This window comes from Pyxicephalus adspersus, chromosome 3 (genome assembly GCF_032062135.1).
Source record: "Pyxicephalus adspersus chromosome 3, UCB_Pads_2.0, whole genome shotgun sequence".
Classification (NCBI taxonomy): Eukaryota; Metazoa; Chordata; class Amphibia; order Anura; family Pyxicephalidae; genus Pyxicephalus; species Pyxicephalus adspersus.
In genome coordinates this window covers 48,895,060-48,912,601 of record NC_092860.1, presented here as the reverse complement: position 1 = coordinate 48,912,601, position 17,542 = coordinate 48,895,060, and the positions used below count along the sequence as shown (strand labels likewise).

The 17,542-nt window shown below is 36.9% G+C and overlaps 1 protein-coding gene across 1 annotated transcript; it reads right to left on the bottom strand.

Annotated features, from left to right (window-relative positions):
• Positions 1-4,235: 4,235 nt before the first annotated feature.
• Positions 4,236-16,152, bottom strand: INIP (INTS3 and NABP interacting protein). The gene is made up of 4 exons (XM_072404503.1): positions 16,020-16,152; positions 8,458-8,560; positions 7,218-7,308; positions 4,236-4,527 (listed from the first exon to the last, which is right to left on the bottom strand). Exons 1-4 carry the CDS (start codon positions 16,096-16,098, stop codon positions 4,432-4,434), a joined length of 369 nt encoding a protein of 122 aa, XP_072260604.1. The 5' UTR covers positions 16,099-16,152; the 3' UTR covers positions 4,236-4,431.
• Between the last annotated feature and the right edge of the window lie 1,390 nt (positions 16,153-17,542).

Genomic DNA, 17,542 nt, shown 5'->3' with positions numbered 1-17,542 from the left:
GCTCCGTCGCTCTCCCCCTCCCCTCTCCATAGAGCATGAACGGTGCTGTATGTACAGCATCGTTCATGCATCGTGCAGTCTTTTCTTGTTGGAAAGGATCGTGAAAGATCCTTTCCAACGAGAAAAATTGCAGGTGTGTATGCAGCTTTACACACCGTCTATGTTTGCAGCTGTGGAGATTTGAAGATAAGTGAAGAGTGATACATGCCATAAAACAAGGAGGCAGTTGAATAGCCAAGGTTAGTACCTAGTTAAAGCAGTCAATTAAAAGCCCTGTGTAAGATAAGATTTTTACATAGTATTTTATTAGGAAGGAACCTCTGGTAGCTATTAGCCTTACAGTATGAAAGGACTGTGTTTCCTGAAGGATCAAGGGATGAGGTAGGTACTTATGCAAACTTTAGAAGCCCTCTGTAAGTTAAGTTTCGTACCTAGCCTGGGAGCCTGAAAGGACATGTGATTATCTCTGACTAGCTGATTGGGTCATCAAACTTTGCCCACTTCATGATGAGCAAATACAAATCACATGGAACATGGAATAATTTCTTATCCAGAAGCCCAGTTGATGGTTTTAAAGCACAAGCCCATGCTCTGGAATTGGTATGTACTAATGAAAATTGTGGGGCTGATCTGTAGGAGCTGGTTATAAACAAAACGCTTTTCTCATGATAGCTAATTGACCTGATAGATTTCATGTTGATACCTTGCCTGTTTATACAAATATTGTATAATTAAAATGGGGTAATAGCTCTATTTAAGTTACTCATAGACCATGGTGGTTTGGCATGCTAGGATAATATGGCCAATACAAGATTTTAAAAGATGTATTTGCCCTTTGGGGGTAGGAGTTGAGTCATGATTAAACAATAACAATTTTAATTATAGAGAAACTAATGTAATAAGACTTTCCTATTATAGGTAACAATAAAAACCATTGTCCAATCTGACTGACTGGAATATAGTTGTCCCATGTCTACATTTACCCCAATTTGCAATTTGAATAAACATATGATCAATAATTGTTAAAAATGCAAATGCAATCAAAATCAGTCAAATTAACTGGCAGCTTTTCTCAAAGAATATTAATATGAGTTGGTTTAGCACCACTGATGAAAGTAATAAAACTATTGTATTTTTCTACATTCGGTTTCTCATAATTAAAAAATTAAAAAGATCTATAACTCTAAAATACGTCTTCACTTAGGTTTATATTCCATTTCTGTATGAATTATTATTCTAGTATATATGCAAAAAAGCTGTTAAGATTATATGTTTAATGGACTTACCTGTGAGCAAAGAGAAAAATACAAGAAAGACAGCCATAATGACCAGAGATCTCATCTTTATGTTTTATCTTCGTCCTGCCTCTCTTAATGTGCCTACCTTGTGAATGCTATCTGCCTGTTTAATACTGAAGTCTATTTATATGGTAAGGCCCTCCTATCATGGATACATTTAATGGCACTTAACCACTTGTAAACACAAGTGTAGGATTCTCACACTGGTAGGGGAAGGATACTAATGCGATATGAAGAGTCAGAGAAGAGGGTTGCTCTTTTAGTAAAGTATTTGTACATCATACATGACAGCACAAAGTCAAGACAGTGCGGCTTTTTAGAAACGTATTAATAGACATATAGTCAACACTGGTATAATAGCTTTGGCTGATGGCAAATAATCAGTAAGTGTACTTGGTTATCAGATGCAAGGTTTCAGGTAGAAACATATTCTTGCTGCAAAGCCAATTCCATACTACAGCGAGATTTTTACGAAAACTTCAAGCTAAAAATAGAAAAACGAGGACTGTTGCTAATACCAATGTCACAAAATGCACCTAATGCACCCAGTTCATCAATGTTCATGGTAGAAAAACAAGATCATTTCAGTTGGTTCTCCATAGTGAAGAAAGAGATCCTCATGCCATCTCCTAGTTTCTTTTTTAGAAGCTCTTGCCACTTTATTAGGCATAGACTACAACAGAGGTTACTTTTGCTTCGGCTACATGCAAGTTTGTGACCACAATAAACTTACACTGAAACAATACACTTATATGTAGCGCCAGCATCCCCTAGGGCTGCCAACTACATCATTTAATTTAAACAAAAAGAATTGTTGATTGCCATTGTAGGTGTATTATGGTATGGTAATCTTTGATCACCACTAAAAAACAGACCAGAACAATGTATAAATTCTCCAATAATAGATCTAATAATTTGGTAACAATCTTTTCATTACTTAAGATAAAGTAATAAATATATTGATTTGTTTTTCTGCTACAAATAGGACATTCATATATTGTCTTCCCTTTATTTTTATTTTATTTGCTTTCTCTGTGCAGAATAAAGGTAACCCCCTTGGATCAACTATATATAAGTCAGAGTGCTGGTATATAGCAAGATTTTTTGGCAGGAAAATAAATGTAAAAAAACAATCTCGGTTTAAACTCAGGCCAGCTAAAAGAAAGTCCCTCAGTGCTAATATGCAATGTGTTCCAGGGCTGAGGGACTTTTTTATTCCCAAAGCTGGCATCAGTAGCATTAGTGATCTTCTGCCTGAATAATAAATCAAAGTTCTGGAACTTTCCAATCCAACAGTACTATGTCTGTTTTTTTTTTATTTTAATGTGAAAAAAAAAAAAAACAAGCTGTATGGGATTCCCCATATTTTTTTTTTCAAATTAGACCCTTTATTAGACTTGGGACCTATAGAAAACCTTTCAGTGACAGGTTGTTATACCCCAACCCACGCAACTCTTACACAGGCCTTGTCACTGTCATCTGTCTCTCTAACCTTTGTCACTGTCGCATTAACTCATGCTAATTTTACTCATTTAACCACCTGAGCGATAAGCCCGACCTTGGTACGGGCTTCAAAAAGTTACAATTATCGATAAACCTGAACTTTTCTCAATGTATACAATGAGAAAAGTTCGGGTTTATCGATCACTTACCTTGTCCCGCTGCGATCATCCATTGTTGTGTTCCAGCGTCGTCCTCCAGCGTCGGGTGTCCTCTCCGGGAAGAAGAAGCCGGCCGGCTTCTTCTCCCTCCGTGCGTGTACGTCGGCGCGTACGATGACGTCGGCGCGTGTGCGGGAAATTCAAACTGAAACTCATTCAAACACATTTTGTATTGGATTGATACTCCTGTATCCAATCCAATACAAAATAATTCAAAATAAATACAAAGTGTGTAATTGGTAAATTCAAACTCTCATTTTGTATTGGATTGGATACAGGAGTTTGTATTCAATCCAATTACAAAATGAGAGTTTGAATTTTGTTCTCATTTTGTATTGGATTCAATACAAAGTCCTGTATCCAATCCAATACAAAATAATAGAAAATATATTTATGTGGTTTTGTCTATAGGTATGTGACGTTACTATACAGTATACCGAATTATCGCATTTTCAGTATTTTTCATTTATTTATGTATTCTTGTTTAAGCTGATTTTTGTGTTTTTCCTTTAATTTTATTAAAAGTAATTTTTTTTTTTTTTTTACATGATTGTGTGTTTCAAACATTTTTTATATTCATTATATCTACTAGACCCCTATTCGGACATATTTCTGTAAGTTACAGGTCTACAATTTAAAAAAAAAAATTTAATGAAAAACTGTAACGCTTTTGGAACAGAAATCTAGACTTCAGTGTAATGCTCAGGTGGTTAATAATAACTTTTATTGTTTATGTTATGATTTTTGGGCATCTTTATTGATCTCTGTTCCTAGTGTTAGTAGTGACAGACACATTTTGTGCCCTATGTTTATACATTTAGGTACTGCAGTTTTAAATCGGATCAGTTTATATTTGAGAAAATATGGTATTTACAATGCAGTAAAAATACACTGCCCCATCTTAAATCTCTCTAACATTTCAGACACTGTTCTGTGAATGTAACTTCATTGTCACAAGAGGAGCAAAAGCTGCCCTTGTGATACAAAACAAATATTGGAAGTCCATTAAATGTCCTGTGAAGTTGCAGGTAAAGTATAAAAGTGATAAGAAACCACACAAACCCAAGTAATAATTTTTAAAACTTGTGTGGTACCTCTAAAGTCCAGAACTCCTAAATGGGTAAAGTACAATAAACAAAGCAAACCAGATATTATTTTGCTGAAATCAAGTCGGAAAAAGTTGAATTCGGACTGACTACTATAGAATACTGCACCGTGCAGGTGCATGTGAGCTCACACAGAATGCATGGACAATAAAAAAACATGGAGCGCCATATTAAAAAACAAAACAAGTTATTTTATTTCAAAAGAGCAGTCCTTGCATTCTAATCACCAAATTTCTTCTTAATGTTGGTTTGAAAGGCAATTTTTCAAACTCTGTCAACTGACAGTTTTAGGCAGTTTCACACAACAAGCATTACAAATAAAAATGTACAATTATTATACAGTGTCCTCAATGACAGTGACTGCTGTCACTCAGCCTCCAGACGTGGAATTACTGGAAGAATGAGATTTCCAAAGGCGGAATCTTGGGTTATGAAGTATCCTGAGGAATGTGCATGAGCGTGCTGTAGGGAGAAATCACAGAGTTAGGATGTATAATTTCAGCAGACAGATATGGTAAAGCAGTGACATACAGTAAACACAACAAAAAAGCAGCCTCCAGATACAGTATGAATGTTATCTTGAATTCAAACCCAAATCAAACAAACTGACTCTTTCATTATCTTTTTGTTGAGTGAAATGAAGCATTAGAAACTCTGTCAGGTTTTCTGTCCAGTCTGAACAAAACAAAAAATAGTTTTTGTGGCAAGATAGCAATTTTCTTCATGTGACTCAGAAATTTAGGAAAGTCATGATGAGTTTCACAGTAAAGTATTGTTTTCCTTTGCCTAACCCACTCCCCTCCACATAAACCTTACAATGTGATTATCATGATTAGCTCATCTACAAAGTGGTTTCTGATCCCTGTGCTGTACTCAAACTCTCACAAATGTTTATCATCTTTCTGACCCATAAAATTTGTTGGAGGGACATTCATAGGGTATACAAGAGTTCCTGCACTTAATCCTAAATTCAGCTTTCAACTGTTTCAGCACTGGGTGGAAAACAGTTTTCAGATCATAATTCAACTTTTACAACAATAAACGTTTCCCACTGTAGATTCACATTTACTATACTTACACTACACCTATCACAATATTTCTAAACCCTACTTTTTTCCTAACATAGCAAAATAAGCAATGCTGAATAAATACAGAAAATTTCAATATGGTAATAGCATTCTAGCAGATTACTCTTTTTCCTATGCCTTTAGGTAAAATAGGAATACAATACAAGAAAGCTTACACATGAAAAATCCAATATTTTTACTAGCCTTACAGGAAACCAGTTCTAGTAAAAATGCAGAGGCTACCATTGGTGACATTTTTAAAAGTCATTGACCCAGAACAAATATGTAAGAGGATTTTGAAATACTGTAATTATACTCTGGCTTTTTGCAGGGGCTTCTTCCTGTAATACAGACCAGTCTCTGCTGCCCTCCCCCCTTGCACAGTGACTGGTCTTCAGTTCCTCTGCAGGCAGCTTGTAATAAATGCACCTGCTAAGCCCCATCAACAGCTTTGCTCTCTGCACATTTTTTAAAGCACAGTAATTATGTCATTGCTACTTCTACAAAGTAACATTTAGGATTTCAAAAGGCAATAATCACTGCTCCTTTTTAAAATATCTAAAATACAAACAGCAGCTGCTATATAGTTCAATGGTGTTAGAAACTCTACAAACTAATTGATGACAAATCCTAACAGTGCTTGTGGTATATAAGATGTACTAAAAAAAACAGACAATACATATCATGCTGTCTAAACAAAAAAAAAATTATCTTACTCGCACTTATGCGCTTAATCTAACCATGAAAGATAAATAAATTGATTTATTTTCTTGTAGTAGGAAAAAAAAGTTTGGTAAGGATATAAACAATTGTAGGAAGAGACACCATAATATCATCTATTGCTTCATTATTATACATTACAAAACAGATCTCTGTACTTTTTTTCCCCCTTGTTATATACCCTTTATAATTTTTGCTTAAAATAGATATATAAATATATACACACAAATGCGCACACACACCCAGTAAAGTTTTAGATATCAGATGCCACTGTTTTTCAGTTGCTAAAAATGAAGCCAACATTGAGAAACCATGTGTAAAAAAGTACACCCTGTGATTCAGTAGCTTATAAAACCAACTTTAGAATCAATAACTTGTTCTTTTGTTTTCTGTATGTCCATCAGTCTCTCACATAATTGTGGAGGAATTTTACCCAAATATTCCTTACAACATTTAAGATTTGCGGGCATTCATTTATACATAGCTCTCCTAGGGTCCTGCCGCAATATTTCAGGTTAAAGTCAAGACTTTGACTGGGTCACCTGATTATTTTATTTTTCAGACCATTGTGTTGCAGAATAATTGTATGCATGGAAAAGTGTTTCTACTGCATAACCAAGTTTTGGCTGTCACATGGATGACCTTACAGAATACTTTAGTTTATGGGTAATTCACTGACTGTAAGGTGCCCGGGTCCTGTGGGTGCAAAGCAAGTCCAAATCTTATGCAACCAATATATCAATATATCATGCAGCTCTTTACAAAGTCCACAATCATGCTACTGATGGTCTCTAAAGGGGCTAATAGTCTAAAAAACGTCATTACCACAATCTCAGGCCAATTTTAGAGGGGGACCAATTCACCTAAATGTGTGTTTTTGGGATGTGGGAGGAAACCAATGCGAACGGGGGGGACATACAAACGCAGATAGCATTCTGGCCAAGATTTAAACCAGGGATTCTACTGCTGCAAAGGCAATAGTGCTACCACTGAGCTAACTGTGCTGCTAATTATATGCCGTTTGGGCTTATCTGTACAAGAGACATTGCTCCCGAAGTCTGGTAGTGCATTCAGATACAACTCTGCAAACTTAAGCCTTTCGGTCATGTTTTTTTGGCAAGAAGAGGCTTTCTCCTGGCAACATTTCCAAACAAACCTTACTTGTTCAGTCTTTTACTAGTTCTACAGTCATGAATTTAAACATGCTAAGTGAGGTGAATAGAGTATTAGTATGGACTTCAAATTGTTTAACCTTTCCATAATTGATGGGCAGCAACAATTGCTTCTCTAAGATCATTTGTGATATCTTTTTATTCTTGGCATTTTGTCAACACACACCTGAATCTTTTTTACACAAAGCCATACCTGAAGCGCTGCCTTTTGCTGGGCAGCTATATGTTGTTGCTCTGCATGGTCACGGAAATCTTTGTTGACATTTGGTCTTGAGAGGGCGATGCTGTTGGAAAGGCAATGCATATTAATACATTTGTCATTTAGTCTATTCAGCTGAATTCCAGGTAACCAGTTAAATACAGATGAAAAACAAGTACACTAATTTACTAGAAAAATATTTGTATATTTGTGCAGTTTTGACATTTACAGAGACATGGCACACAGCAGGGTCTTGTCTGGCAGGGCTGTAAAGCTGATTTTTGTTTTTGCTGTAGTAAATTATGTTTACATGTTTGTTCCCCTCCCAGCCTATGACTAGATATTGAATTGAATATCAATTCTGTTACTCTTTGCTGCCCTTTTCTTACTGTTACTATGTTCTTTGGTATTATGTAATTATCCCAGTACAATGTACTAATTCCTTGTAATACAAATGCCTCTGCCAGTCTGAGCTCTGGTGTATAAGCCATGTAAGAGGCAGATACCAAACCAACTTACACTTACTTAGCTAAGTGTATTTTAACTAGTAAAGCAGACATTAGATAAACATATGAGAATCCACAGTCTGATTTCTCCTGTAGATAAAACAAAGCTAAGTCCAGATCCATGGGCATCTAAATACAATGTATGGAGCACAGGCCCTTGTGAAATGGGCACAACTGAATGATCTGTTGTTGGTGTACAAGGTACATTCCCTACGGGTTTATACACAAAGGCATCCAAATGAGTTCCAGCTTTTAAGTGTATGTAAAGCTCTAAACTAAATCCACATGCTGCTTTAACCTGCATGAGTTAATTATTCTACCATATGGTGGAGTAAGAGAAGAATTACTTTAGGAATGAATGGCACAGATAGGTGCAGGAATTACATGATGCTGTCACAACAAAATATTTAAGAAATGTGTAAAGATCCTTCTTGAATCCATACTGTTAGGAGTTTGCTAAGTGTAAATAGACAAACTCTAACATACCTTATTTCGTAGACTTAGGCTTTTACAACTCACTGAACAGCTAAGCACATGCTAGAGATATTGTATTTCTGATGTGACCTGTTTTCCTGAACATTGTATCAAACACAGGGCAGAAGAGGAGTGCTGAGAAGAAGAGGTGGCCAACACTCGCATTTCAAATTCCTCCGTGTGCTCGTAACAAGAATATAATAGCTTTTATAACACAATTTTATGTTCCCACATACAAGCAGAAGACGTGTTACCTTGCACCTGGGCTGTTGGTTCCAGATTGATTTTGCATGAGTAGTTTCCTCTTCTCTTTGTCGAGTTCTGCTAAAATAGCAACCCTATTTTTGTTCGGAAAACCTGAAGAACAAACACAAAATATGAACAGGCAATTAAACTTCCTAGTTTTTTGGCTATAAAAAAACAAAATGCAATTGGTATTAAACAAAAGATAAAGAACCAATTTTACAGTTATCATGTTTATAAGAAAATATCACTATAATAAATTGATTTAAAGAAAGAAAAAAAATAAATGTCCAAACCTAAAAGCAGTAATAAAAAAAATTTTAGGTAAAGCAAATAGATTTATTCTGATCAGCTGAATACCATTGGTGAATATATTCTACCAGCATTCCCTAATACTGCAGTCATTATCATATCTGACCTACATGAGCAGTGCAGCAAAACTGAGAAGAAAATATGTAATCAAGGCAGGCTGCAAAGAACATGGAAGTTTTTACTGAAGTATTAAAAAGAATACAAATGTGTGTATAGTGATATATTTTTTTAGACCTCTAATTTTAAATAGTGTCAGGACTGGTCAGACTCTGCCAATAATACCCTTTCCCAGTTCTCTCTGGATAGATTCATCCCCTTTAGTAAATTTTCCAGAGGAGACACTTAGGGTCCAGAAATTAGAGATTTGCAAACTAGGGATATTGTGCACCAAGAGTGTTACCCAGAAACAAATGTTTTCTATATTAGTATTACCCGTGTAATTGTATTAGGAGAGGTAAGCTGCTCATAACATATCAAGCCTGAATACTGTGATGAGGAATAAGTCCGATGTCTGACTGATTTGTCAGGGTTTGGGTAATAAATGTTTAAATTAAAGCATGGCTGGAATAACAATTCTGCCTTAGGAAGCATTATCAATATTGCCATTTTTGTCACTGTTTTAATACTAGAATATAACTCAGCCAAAAGGGGAATTTTTATTGCTAACTTCATAAAAACATAATCTTTTTTCAGAAAGTAGAATGCACCTAAAATAATTAGACACTTACCACAGGACATGTTTCTTTTTTATTGTACTTTGAATGTATATATACCCCATTTTACTGAACCAGTGTGCTAATGGATGTAAAATGAGACGTGTGCTCTTTGTGCTCTTCTACTTGTGTGCCACACAAGTAGATTTAATAGAAACAGGAGAATGGTAATGATATTAACATGTCTCTTATATCAAATTACTCATACTGTTGACATTTGCTTGGATATTTTTACAGAAATGCAAGAAAAAAGCACAAAATGTACCCACAAGAAAACATTGTATACTATTTCAGAGAATCCTAGGAGATTCATCTCTAAAAACACAAAAATGCCATTTATAACCAGTTTAAAGACAAGAGTGCATTGATAAATATAACTAGAACAGAGGAACTATAGAAAAAATGTTGCTGCGGTTTCATTATTGTGTTAAGATTGTGTATTGTTCCTTCAAATCCTCCTATGCAATACTAAGAAGGCAGCCTCTAATTTAGTTTAAAGCTCAGACTTACTTTTGTACAGCCGCCTCCCTCCCCCCCCTGACAAATATACCCAAACATAGACCTCTGATGCAGCGCAGACCTGCTCTACTTTCACCAGTGTTTATATCAATCTTTCACCCAGAACTGCAGCACACAAGGAAAAGTACCACAAAATTGAAAGTGAGAGTGAAGATTGGGGAAATGTTTATTAACACTGAAGAGAGGATTGCTGGTCTACAATAAACTCGAGGTCCCTATTGGAGGAGATAAGAGAACACACACAGACCTTCAGTACCGATCGTTATCATTAGAGACGTGATTCTATAATCTATAACTGGTATTTTATGTCCATGTTCCTGGATTATTGCTTTTAAAAATTTGATATATATTATATTTTATTATAATTTATTATTAATCAGAGGCTACATGTTGTTTCTGCTAAAGTCCGTTTTATCTTTTACACTTTGTCATTTAAATGATTTTTCTACTCATTTTTGTATACTAGAAATCATGTGGCCTTTATCAGCATGCCTGGCCGGTGTAAAAAAGGCTGTGGATGGACGAAAAATTTGCCTAACGAAGGTAAAATAGATTGGAGGGCTGGTGTTAGTGAGTTAGTCCACTTGCTCTTTTAGGAACTTTATCCAACTAGGATCACTTTCCACACGTAAATGGTACAGTGGTCCTCGGCTCAGTAAAAACCTTAAAGTAACTATACTCAGCAGTATAGATAACACAAACCCCCATTTATATAAAAACATTTTTTTCATTTTATTAAAGAAACACAAGAGAGGAGGGTTTTTGAAGCAAAAGTGAAAAAAAAACACTGTGATACAGCACTGACACAGAGACCGCAGCAACATTCTTCCTTTTATTACCAATGAAGGACGGGGTTTAAGGCCATCCCATTGGATGAACCCCCCATATGATTGGGATTTCCCCTCCATAAAAATCAACTCAAGCTTGTGCCTCCTTTATATGTCTTTAAAAGTACATACGCTTTCTCTACCAAGGAATATATACTGTCAAATTATTATGTGTAACTTTCCTTTACATTCAATACCCCTGAAGAAGCCCAAGGCTGGCGAATCTCGTCGGGTCATTAACATACGTATGCAACACGGCTTATTTTTGTTATATGTTATATATTCCGGTTAGACGTCTTATGTCTACTGCCCCTATAGGACCAAGCTACAGATGGACTGATATATCGTCCAGTCATTTAGTTTATGAAACCACTATTGACATCATTGTTTGTATCACTTGAAATTATTTTCAATATATTTTCTCTTGTGTTTCTTTAATATTTATTACCCAGGGTTGGCAAACAAGCCCATAGTAGGGATATAACCTACATCTTTATCCCACTGAAAAGAACCTTCCAATTGTTGTTTCATTTTTTAATTTGAAATATACCAGGGGAGGGTTAAAATCCACTAGTTTTTTTTTTTTTTTGCTATCTTTGTCTAAGGGATTTTTTTCTTTACTTCCTGCCCTGTAGACTTAACAGAAAATAATTCCAAAGTAAATTCAAATTCCATATTTTGATGGTTGTCGTTAAAACATATGTCTACACTCAAGAAAGCTGCCACAGGAACAATTATTCCCACCTCAGGATTTCCCTCCATTTCTATTTTAGGTGCAACTCCAAACTTGACAAAATTAAAACGTACCTAAACTCAGAATTTTAATTTTACATTAAAGGGTAGACGACCCTTTTTTTGGAGTAAAAATTGTGTTCAATTGTTTTTCTTTTAAGTGCAACACCCTTTTTCTAAAAAACAAACAAAAAAAGGTGCAGCACTGCCGCTTGAATTCTTGATCGCTTAGGCGATCAAGAATGAATGGGAGTGCAGATCCTCCTGGGATACCTACGTCACGCATCCCGGGAGGATCTTCTGCACTTGCCCAAGCATCTCGGGCATGCCCAGAAGGAGCCCTTTCATCAATAGAAAATAATTGCTGATCTCACACATGCACAGTAAAATTGGCAATTTTTTCCCCAATCTACGCCACCTGATCTGGCGCCTGCGCAGTGTGAGTTAGGGTAATGCAGGTAGAAGAACCCAGAAGAAGAGAGGGGAAGATGTAGGCGCCCAGCGCTCCCTGTGCACCGTCGCAGGACCTGATGGATGAAACCTCCTGACGGGTGGACTGATCTGTGGGATTAAAGCGAAGTGTGATTTTTTTATTTGGGGTTTACTTCTGCTTTAGGACATCTGTGAAGCCTATCACAAAAGACAATGCAAAGGAAATGTATAGAGCAGTCTTTCTCAATCTTTATACCATGGGAGAACCCTTAAATTCGTTTTCAGATCTTAAGGAACTCCTTCTATAATGGTGGTCAGTGGGAAGAATGTCACCATCACAAATAGCCAAAAAAGTAATTTGTGTCAGTGCTATCTGACCTGAGAAGCACAAACTGCTCATAGATCAATATCAATACCCCCAGCAACCTCTGGAGGAAATCTGCTTGATAAACACTGGGCTACAGGATGTCTATATCTATCTTTATAAATAATTTTTTATTGGTAAATATTAAATATTGCATCTTAACCACCTGGCCGGTAAACCCGACCTTGGTTCGGGTCTATCGATTTTGCAAAAATCGATAAACCCGAACTTTTCTCACTGTCAATTCCCTCAATTACCTGGTCCCCACTGCGATGATCCAGCGTCGATCGAAAAAAAAAAAATACCTTCTCCCCGCAGCTCCTCCGGAGATGTCTTCTTTCTTCATCCGGCGAGTGCAGTGACGATCACCGGGGTGGGAAATTCAAAATTTTGTATTGAGTTCCTTTGCATTGAACTCAATACAAAAAAGCTGTATTGAATCCAATGCAAAGAAATCCTTATATATATATATAATTGTATTATATATATATTATATAGGCTACTGTACATTACATTATACACTATTTTTTTTTTCTTAAACTTTTTTTAAAGATTTTTTTTTTATGTTTTATAAAAAAAATTTATTATTAAATTTATAAAATTTTGGACATATTTCGGTGAGTTATGCGGTAATTGGGTGAATCATAAGTAATTATTGAGTAATTCGGTGAATTATAGCCTACAATCTAAAATAAATTTTCATGCAAAAAATGTAACACTTTTTGCATGGAAGTACAGAAGTTTGGAAAGAACCCGGCGTTCGCGTCCCTCGGCGATTCCTGATGATGTCCGTGCATGCGCCCGTCGATGGGGGTCGTAGCGGGAAATTCAAATATTTTGTATTGGATTCAATACAAAGTCCCGTATCCAATCCAATACAAAATAATACAAAATATATTTATGTGGTTTTGTCTATAGGTATGTGACGTTGGACTGTTGGACACTAGGGAGGTGTTTTAGAAAAATATATTACTATATAGTATACCGAATTATCGCATTTTCAGTATTTTTCATTTATTTATGTATTCTTGTTTCAGCTGATTTTTGTGTATTTTATTTAATTTTATTAAAAGTATTTTTTTTTTTTTACATGATTGTGTGTTTCAAATATTTTTTATATTCATGATATCTACTAGACCCTTGTTCGGATATTTTTCTGTAAGTTACAGGTCTACAATTTAAAAAAAAAAAAAATTCATGAAAAACAGTGTACCGCTTTTGGTACAGAAATCTAAACATCAGTGTAACGCTCAGGTGGTTAAAGCATACCTAAACTCAGAAATTTCACTTTACGCTCACTTTTCACTTTACGTAAAAGGGTGTGTGTTTTTTATGTGTAACACTCTTTAAAAAAAAAAAAAAGGGTGCAGCACCGTCCTCCAATTCTCGATCGCCTAGGCGATCGGGAATGAATAGGAGCGCAAAGCCTCCCGGGATACCTGCGTCACGCATCCTGGGAGGCTCTTGGGAGCTCCTTTTTGCACAAAGAAAAACAAATTGCTGATCTGACACATGCACAGTGAGATCGGCAAGTTTTTTTTCTATCCTAGATCACCTGATCTCTCGCGTGTGTCGGGTGACGTAGGATGAAAAACCTAGAAGAAGAGACAAAGATGGCCGGAGCGCCGACTCCAGGACGACGCGGGACCCGATGCAGAACATCCCTGAATGGATCGGGCTGCCCTGTGAGATTGAAGGTAAGGTAAGGTATTTTTTTTTTTGAATTTCAGTTTAGTTCCTCTTTTAATATTTCATTTTTGAAATATAAATTGCATTTACCTGCTTCTCTTCACAAGCTGTGGGAAAAACAAAGAATGTTTATAAACCTCAAAAGCTTGAGGTGAAATACAAAGCTGGCCATCATTGTTGTGCAGTCTTACTATACTCTATTTATAAAACATCTGACATTTCCTGGTGGGAATCAATAACTGCCATTGAAACACATGGACCTGGAAGATTCCCACCAAAGAATGTTTGAGGGAATGTCTGATCCCTGTTTTCTAAATACAGTCCTGTGAAACATGTGCCAGGTATTAAATATCTGTGAAATGAAGATTTTATATAGAGCAATTAGAACAAAGGAAAGAAATGGAACTATCCCCTCCTATTGTGTGTTACTTCCACCACCTCCTAGATTGTAAGCTCTTCGGGCAGGGTCCTCTCCTCCTCCTGTGTCATTGTCTGTATTTGTCTGTCATTTGCAACCCCTATGTAATGTACAGCGCTGTGTAATATGTTGATAGAATAGGATATAAATCCTGTTTATTATTAATATTAATAATATTAACTGTAACAATGTAATTACATGTGAGGCTCAGCTGGCAATGTACAAAGCATGGATGGAAATTTTGATGTCTCATTTTCTCCATGATTTACACCCATGTGCAGGGTTGGACACCAAACTGAACATAAAGCATACCTATACTCAGAATTTTCACTTTACATAAAAGGGTAGACAAGCCCAACAAAAATTCTGTTTTTTCTTTTGTTTTTTTTAGATGCAACACCTTTAAAAAAAAAAAAAAGGGTGCAGCACCGCCCCCTAATTCTAGGTGGTCGAGAATTAATGGGAGCGCAAAGCCTTCCGGGATACGCATCTTGGGAGGCTCTTGGGCGCTCATTCTACGCATGCCCAAGCATCTCAGGCATGTGCAGAAGGAGCCTTTTTGCTCAAATAGGAAAATTTGTGCATCTCACGTAAGTGCAGTGAGCTTTAGCAATTTTTTTTTTATCCTACATATCCCGATCTTGGGCCTGGGTTGGGTGACGTAGGATGAAGAACCCGGAAGAAGAGACAAAGATGGCGGAGCCCAGAGCGCCGGCTCGGGACAATGCGGGACCAGATGCCGGACACCCCCCAAGTGATCGGTCTGCCCTGCGGGATTGAAGGTGTGTTTTTTGGGGGGTTTTTGAGTATAGTTCCTCTTTAAAGCATACCTAAACTCAGAATTTTCACTTTACATAGACAACTCTTTAATGTAAGTTAAAGATTCTGCTTTTTTTTTTTTTTTTTTTTTTGTGCAACTTAGTGCAGCACCGTCACTGAGAGCATCTCAGGCATGCATAAAAAAAGCACTTTCACCAAAATGAAAATGAAATTGCCGAGCTCATACATGCGCAGTGGGATCGGCAAGTTTTTTTCCCATCTATGTAGGATTGGGTGGCTTGGGACAATCCAGGCGCGAGATCGGGTGACATAGCAAGGAAAACCCAGAACGTGCCAACCCAAAGAAGGATGCCAGGACAACACGGGGCCCGATGGAAGAAGCCTTCAGGACAATCGACTGCTCTGCGGGATTGAAGGTAAGTAGATTTCTTGTTTTGGGTCTTTTTGGGTTTACGTCCTCTTAAAGCCCTGAAGACAAAGTCAGTCAGGGAGAAATCGTTTCACCCTGACAATGGTAACAGAAGACTTTCCATGTAAAAAGGAAACATGCCATAGATAATAAATGTGTATAGGATGACAGGTACGTGTGTAAACTCTTCTATTGCAGGCTGTGTATGGTGGGACTGGGGACTATAAACACTCCATTGTAAGTTGGGGTTTAAATAAAAAAAAAAGAATGTGAATTCTGAAGTGACAGAGAAGGGCTGACTGGTGCTTAGTAATTGCTCGGAGCGTCTCACCAAAGAGCCGCCCGCTGTGACCAAACTGCACAACAACTCCACATTACCTGCTGCCGGTGGTGGGGCCGCCATGTTGCTTATCTTCTGAGTAGCGGAGGGGGCGGGTTTAGGGTTGCTAGGCAACATGAAAAGTCCCTGCGAGAATGTCCCTCTTCCCAAAATGTTTAGGAAGAGCTACCGAAGTTAAAGCTTTACACTAATGTGAAATCTCTCTTAGCATAATTTAGGTAGTAGCACCTTTTATAGACAAATCATTTGCCGTGTGAGAATAATGCCCAGATCAATCATGGCTGCTGTGGTATTCACGTTGAACTTTTATCATAGAGTTTACGGAAACGCTCTCACATGAAACAAAACATTTTGTATTACAAGCGCCCTCTGCTGGTAGGTTGGTATTTTGTCTAATTTGTAATCTGATTTTTTATTATTATTCTTATTATTATTTTCAATAGGACTCTTTATTGAAGAGAAAGTGACATGAGATGAAAGAGCCCTGTAAGGTTCCAGAGAGATACAGAGAGATTCAAAAGAAGGACACCCAGTATAGGAGCTTATTTATCAAGAAATAACAGTGGTTCAGCACAAGGACTTGGGGTGGGTATTTTCTCCTAGATTGTAAGCTCTTCAGGGCAGAGTCCTCTCCTCCTGTGTGACTCTCTGTACTTGTCTGTCATTTACAACCCCTATTTAATGAACAGCGCTGCATAATATGTTGGCGCTTTAAAAATCCTGTTTATTATTATTATTATTATTATTATTAATAATAATAATAATAATAAAATTATTAATATTTATTATTATTATTTTAGACAAACTCAAGCATGAGGAATAGAATGAGATCTACATGATGTTATATGCAGAATATAGCAGGCTGTGGGCGACATTTGGAATTAGAAGCTCTAAGGCCTGTGTTTATAAATTCTTCACCCATTTATTCACCTGTTGGATTGCGCACAGCCATTCCAATCCCCCATGCAGTACACTTTTCAATGTATATTCTGTCATCTAGTGGCCAATTATTAAAAGAGCACAGAAGTTCCAAGTGTAAACGCTTTATCTTTTAACGCGTACGAAGTAACAGGGGAATAATTCATACAGCCCTGAGTGTCTGTAATGTTAATCCTGAGTTGCTCCGACAGGTGGTAAACTCTGTTGGCACACTGCTAGGTGTGTCTGGGACTGAGTTTGCCAACCAGGGTTTCTCCGGAGGTTTCTAGGGGCCCTAGAGCTATGAGCAATTTGTGCCTCTCAGGTCAGTTTCCACTGGCACTAATGATCTTTTTAGCTATCTGTAAGGGGCAATCTTTTCATTAACTATCATCCAAATGTACTGCGATCTGTGGATATAGTAAGGGGTTCCCCAAGATCTTATAGTTATATCAAGGGTTCTCCCATGCAATGATAGAGTATATATAAGAATAGAGAAACAATACCTTCTCTAAGTAGTGTGTAAGCTCCCAGGCTGGCAACTCCTATCAATATTTTTACTGATAGCCTCAAAACTAGGTTACAAACAAAAGCAATAAATATTTAGGCTTTAAAAAACAATAATTACGGCACTCACAACCAG

Excerpts from the sequence above, each read along its gene's own strand:
- INIP (XM_072404503.1), bottom strand. The coding sequence starts at position 16,098 with ATGTTGCCTAGCAACCCTAAACCCGCCCCCTCCGCTACTCAGAAGATA. Across the intron at positions 8,561-16,019 it reads GGCCCCACCACCGGCAGCAG|GTTTTCCGAACAAAAATAGG; the intron begins GTAATGTGGAGT and ends TTTGTTCTTCAG. Across the intron at positions 7,309-8,457 it reads ACCAACAGCCCAGGTGCAAG|CATCGCCCTCTCAAGACCAA; the intron begins GTAACACGTCTT and ends CCTTTCCAACAG.